The sequence below is a fragment of the Alligator mississippiensis genome, chromosome 1, assembly GCF_030867095.1.
Source record: "Alligator mississippiensis isolate rAllMis1 chromosome 1, rAllMis1, whole genome shotgun sequence".
Taxonomy (NCBI): Eukaryota; Metazoa; Chordata; order Crocodylia; family Alligatoridae; genus Alligator; species Alligator mississippiensis.
In genome coordinates, this window is record NC_081824.1 from 48,079,358 (window position 1) to 48,085,357 (window position 6,000).

Consider the following 6,000-nt stretch of genomic DNA (forward strand, 5'->3'; position numbering starts at 1 on the left):
AATAGGATGAAGTTCAATGCAGACAAATGCAAGGTGTTACATCTTGGGAGGAATAATCAAAAACACAGAAAATTGGTGACACCTGCTTGGATGGCAGCACTATGGAAAAGGACTTGGGAGTCTTGGTAGACCATAGACTCAAGATGGGTCTGCAGTGTGATGTAGCCACACAAAAGCAAATGAAATTTTTGGGGTGCATCAAGGGAAGCTGTGTGAGAGAGACATGGTAGGTGATAGTGCCTCTGTACTCAGCACTGAGTACTGTATATAGTTCTGGGCTCCACATTTTTAAAAAGAGGTGGAGAAATTAGGGTCCTGAGGTGAACAACAAAGATGATCAAGGGCTTGGAAGGCAAGTCACGTGAGGAAGAGGCTAAAGGGGCTAGACATTTTCAGCTTTTGGAAAAGGAGTTAAAGTGGGGACATAGTAGCAGTGTTCAAATACTTGAAGGACTGCCATAAAGAATAGGGAAAGCACCTTTTCTGTCTTGCTACAGAGAGGAGGATGCAGACTGATGGCTGGAAGTTGCAGCCAAGTAAGTTTAGATTGGAGATCCAGAAAGACTTCTTCATTGTTAGAATAGTGAGACAGTGGAATAGACTGCCTAGGGAAGTTGTGGACTCTCCATCACTGGAAGTGTTCAAGAAGAGGTTGGATAGCTACTGGTCAGGGATGATCTAGGTGTAACTATACCTGTGTCTTACTGTAGGTATTTTCCATGCTTCTGGGTTTTGCTGGTTGCCCCTGCCCCTCTCTCTCCCTCTTTTCAGCTACATGTGTCAAGGTGTTTTTCAGCCTTCCCAAAGGCTGGGGACTTTGACTGGGGTTTGCCAGTGCTCCTGTTGCGAGCAAAGGCTAGACGGTCTTCCCCTTCTCTTAGAATCAGACCAATTGCCATGTTTGAGGTCAGGAAAGCATTTTACCCCATGGTCAGATTGGTATGGACTATGGGGTTTTTTGCCTCCCTCTAGTGGGGGATGTGGTCTTCTACCTAGGATCTCTTAAGTATATATATCAATAACATTTCATAGAAGCAAGGCATTGGCTGCTGTGTGGTTCCCCTGCTTTACCTATAGCAGGTTATGGTGTTAGGTCTGTGTTGTGTCACGGTTGACAATAGTCTTATGCAGAGTTTAAATATGGTTTGGATAGGGGTGATCCTGCCTCAGGCAGGGGTTGGACTAGATGACCTCTGGAGGTCCCTTCCAGCCCTACTTTTCTGTGATTTTATGAATACCTACTTCCTGCTCTTTACCACTTAATGGCTGGAGTCAGACATTTCGTTGCAGGATCAAGGCTAGGAGAAAACCTGGAAAAACTTAGAGGCAGTAGATGCAAGAGCTCTGAATACTTGCACTGTTTCAGAATTCATTTAAAAGAAAGGCAAGAAGGAAGATGAAAGCTAGTACAGAAAGTCTGTCTGAATAACAGTACATTTTTCAGAGGGAGTTGAAGGAATCAAAGGAAATGGATTAATTTAACAGAATCAAGGGCCTGTTTACATGAATTTTTTAAAAATTAAAATTAGTAGTAGTCTAACATTATCTACTTGACATCCTCCCTTTAACTTTTCAGAACTGATGCAATCTTGTTTGGCCATTATCGCCTTTCCCAGGATACGGACAATCAAACCAAAGTATTTGCTGTAATAATGAAGAAGAAAGAAGAGGTGGGTACTAAAGATATCATGTGGTGATATGAGAGGAGAGTAAGGAGAAGTTTGTTCTGTGTTTTTTAATGAAGGCTTCCATCTGTCTTTTAAGGCCACATGATTTGCAGTATACTGGAGATTGCCATACACTTTTATCAGTACTTATAATGTACTTGACTTAGGTGGTTTCTTTTACTACCCTAGATTGGTTAGTAAGTGGAACTAATGTCTACAAAAGTATTCTTGCTTACTGAAGCTAGAAAGCTCTCTGCATTAATATAGGTTAAGTGTTCTGTAAGATAGCTACTTAGCTTACACTTGGACAGCAGTACTCCTCCATAAGGACTGTACTGCTTACTTCATCTGAAGCTTAACTGTTGCATAAGGTGACATCTCTCAGCCCCAGAGATAATTTCCATAGTCTTGCTAAATTGCTAAAAAGGAAATGGATAGGCAAAGGTGGGAGAAATGCTTTTCTGCGGTCACCTTTCATCTTTTGAGACTTTTATTTCTGAAGCATTAAATACATATATTTAGTAAATGCTTTTCATGAATTTAATGGAGGATAATTTTATAATGGTTAGCAACAAAAGTATTCACTTGGTAAAAAACAAACAAACATGTTAAGTAGTTTGAAAATAGTTACAAGGTTAGGTACTGTATGCCAGCTAACACAGTTGTTTTTCCTCTCAAATCTGATAGTGCTGAGTCCTCTACATTTTCCTTTATTTCCATGGAAGCCTCATTCAGATGTAACTTGATGCGATGTAAACATTATCATTATCATCATCATTATTATTATTTCAAACAGTTACTGCTTGTTCCTAGACTTTGTTAGGTATGAACCACCATAGTTCATGATCTGTACTCACATCATTTAAAACATTAAAGCACAGAAGTGTTTTATGTTCTTTGTTACTAAACTTTCAATTTGTTGTACAGAAACCAATTGACTACCACAAATACAGGTACTTCCGTCGTGTTCCTGTGCAAGAAACAGATCACAGTTTTCATGTAGGATTACAGCTGTGTTCCAGTGGCCGCCAGAGATTCAACAAACTTGTTTGGATACATCACTCTTGTCACATAACTTACAGGTAAGTAAATAACCTGATAAAACAGGAAGTGCTTATGTGTTCAGTGCTAATACAAGAAACTGTAAAAAGAAGGGAGAAGGGAGTGCAGAAAGCAGAGGTCTAAATAAAAAAAAGTTTTTAGAATATAAATGGTGTAAGGAAGGGGGAAGAAAAAGGAGGTCCTGCAGAGAGAGGCAAGGTGAGTAGATGAGAGAAACAAAATAGTTAACCCGTTGAGGGATATAGGGGTTGTAAAAGCTAATCCAGGTAATGGGATGAGAACTCTCCCCTTGGTTAGACTTTAACTTTTGTATTCTAATCACTGCTTTCTGTTTAGAAGCTCTGTTTCATTAGATGCTGAGAAACAACTGCAGGAAGTTAGCTTCTGCTTTTGAAAGCTTTTGTATTTCAGATTTAATTAGTTTGTAAGGTGCTAATTTACCCTGACTTCTACCTGATTTCATAATAGCTCGGATTTCACACAAGGCATTAAGTGAGGAGGCTGTCAGTGTGTCCAAGAGAACATACTCAGGAATCTAACATATTGAGAATGACATGGTATTTCTTTTATCTCTGTTCCACGTTAATGGTTACACGGACAACTTGAAACCAACTTTGTCTAGATTCATGTCAAATATAGGCAATTAACAGACGTTCATTTCTACAGGGGGGAAATTTCTGAGAAATTTTTACCAGTAGAAATCTTTTTTTGGGAGAGGGAGCAGGGAGAGAGAGGAGCAGTGAGAAAAAGCCCCCAGCTGACTTCTCACACCAGAGTTTTTGGAGTGAGAAGCAGGTAGGGGGTTTGTGGAACTGCTGCTTCCACTTGGCTCCTGGTGCCCAAACAGAACGAGTGGTGGAGGAGAATCCCCTACCTGTTTCTCACACAAGAGGCCCGGTGTATGAAGAGCCAGGGGGAGGAGCTGGTGGCTGAACCTCCCTTTCCCTCCCCTCCCATTCTGTGAGAGGGGCTAGAGCAGCTGCCCCTTTGCACCTTCTCCATACCAGGGTGACTGTGGTCTCTCAGAAAGGCACATGAGCCTTTCCCCTGGCTCTGCCCTTCCTAGTCTCCAGGAAGAGTTAAAATGGGGGAAAGTGTACAAAGGTTCATTCCCCACTGGGAGAAGCTCTCCCAGGCCAGCTTCCACCTGGTACAAATCAGCTTATTTTTCTCCTGGAACCACTATTTTCAGTCCAAAAGAAAGAGCTTGAATGTTTGTATGTTTTGGTGTCTACCAGGAGAACAGAAATTCTCCCAGTAGAAATGGAATGTCTGTACAGGGCCTTAAATGTATGCCACTTAACTGTTAATATTCTTGGGTAGGCCAGCCTTCTGTCTTTTTTCCAAATTCTGAAACCCGTAACAGGATTAGAAAAAATGTGGTACAGTTTGAAGTGTTGGCTAGTAAGTACCTTGCCCAAAAGAGCAGTTGAGGTTTTTATGGTTAGCATGTGCATCTAATGGCTGTTTTGTGATCAGTATTATGAAGGTACAAATATGCTCTTGAAGGATTTAAATAGCAGTTTATATTTAATATACTCTAATATTCTTTGCAGATCCACTGGTGAGACAGCAGTCACCACGTTTGATATTGACAAGATGTACACCCCTTTGTTCTTTGCACGAGTAAAGAGTTTCACTGCATTCTCAGAAAAGCCTCTCTAAAACACATCTCCTCCTGCTACTCTTGCATGAATAAGAAGTTGTAGCAAATGAGCACTTAAGTTATCAATGTGTATATATGAAATTAATTTTAAAATTCTGGGAATCTTTGGAAGATATATACTGGTATTACATTCTGTTTGATTATGGGTGGCTGGGTTCTTTTATTGTTTTGAAATTAAGCTTTTTGAATTCTTTTAAATGTGTTTATGTGGTGAAAAGACTTTGTTATTAAAGTTTTTTTATTATGTCTTTTTTTTTTGCAAGCCAGTTTATAAACCATTTTCTCTAAAAACATTGAATCTCCATTTACGTTTGCACCTGTGCACTTCACCCATCTTTAACTTCAGGAAGAATTGTAATGGAAAGTCTCACTGTACATGTGACAGTGAGTGTACATGCTCTGGTCAAGGCTCAAAATGGGGAAGGAAAAAATTGTCCTACATTTGTTTAAAAGTTTGTGAGACCTATAAGGACTTTAAAATAAATGTTTCCTTTTAAATAAATGTATTTTGTTTGCCTTTTAAGAAGTGACATTAGGTATAAACATCAGCCTTGTGAATAACAAATCAAGGCAAGCAAACCAGAAGCAGTGTAAAGTATAGGTGGAAAGTTCAACCAAACCACTGTGAGGGCTGCACTATAAATATCGTCTTGACACTAGTTCACTAGAGCCTACTGAGAGGATGATGGATGTGGGCATCAGGAGGCAGCCACCCACAGCTGGTTTTTCTCTTCTCCATAATCTGGGGAAGGACATATGAAGAATGCATGGCTCTATGGAGGTGGTGTCACTGTGCAGAGGTGATTAGTGCAACACTGAATTGTGCAGAATTTGACTATACATTGTTCTGATTTATTGTGCAAATAGGAACAGGGCTCACTCAACAATGTTTGTCTTTTGTTAATAATCCTTCACTTTACCTTGCTGCAGATGCTGTAAATCCATTGGGCATTTGTCATACTCCCTAAATTTAACTTTTAGGGCTGCTACAGATGTTTCAGGTACTTTGTGCTGCTTATGATAATATGTACCCTGAGGTCTGGTGCAGGTCCTGGATGTTGCTTCTCCTGCGTTAAGAGCTTGGGGGTTTGGTGCAGATGATACTGTTATGCCGCTTATTATAGATGTACCTTGGGTTCAAAAACAACTAAAGCGTCTACATGTTTTTGATATACTGGATTTGTGTAAGATTTGTTTTTCCCTTGAAGCCATTTCTTATAATTTACTTTTGAACAACTCATGTCAAAATAATGGCCTTGAATTCAGGATTCAAATACAGAAAAACTGTCGGAAGAATTTGTTCCATAATTTAAGGTGTACCTTTGCAAGAAGCTAATTGGTTAAAATGCATAAATAAACTTAACATTTTGACCACAGAATGCATTGCTATTTCTTAGTATGCCAAGCAGTTTCATTAATAGCTCTTATTTTTCACATGGTAAAATGTGTTCTTTACTTAATGAGAATACACAAAACGTTGCATTTAAAAGGCCTTGTGGTGGCAACCTGACTGATAAGAGGAAAATAAAAATATATCACATGTGCAAAACATTAGTTTTCAAGACAATGAATGAAAGATCAGATCACTATATGTGAAGGAGTTGC

At 39.5% G+C, this 6,000-nt stretch overlaps 1 protein-coding gene across 4 annotated transcripts in view; it reads left to right on the forward strand.

The window, feature by feature from the left end:
• The window catches only part of FBXO9 (F-box protein 9), a 34,658-nt gene extending 28,884 nt beyond the window's left edge, over positions 1-5,774 (forward strand). For all 4 annotated transcript variants that reach the window (XM_006262409.4, XM_006262411.4, XM_019497241.2 and 1 more), the window contains 3 exons: positions 1,577-1,670; positions 2,595-2,749; positions 4,286-5,774. In XM_006262409.4, coding sequence (XP_006262471.1) covers positions 1,577-1,670; positions 2,595-2,749; positions 4,286-4,394 — 358 coding nt within the window. In that variant the 3' untranslated portion in view covers positions 4,395-5,774. The remainder of the gene's footprint in view (positions 1-1,576; positions 1,671-2,594; positions 2,750-4,285) is intronic.
• Positions 5,775-6,000: the final 226 nt, after the last annotated feature.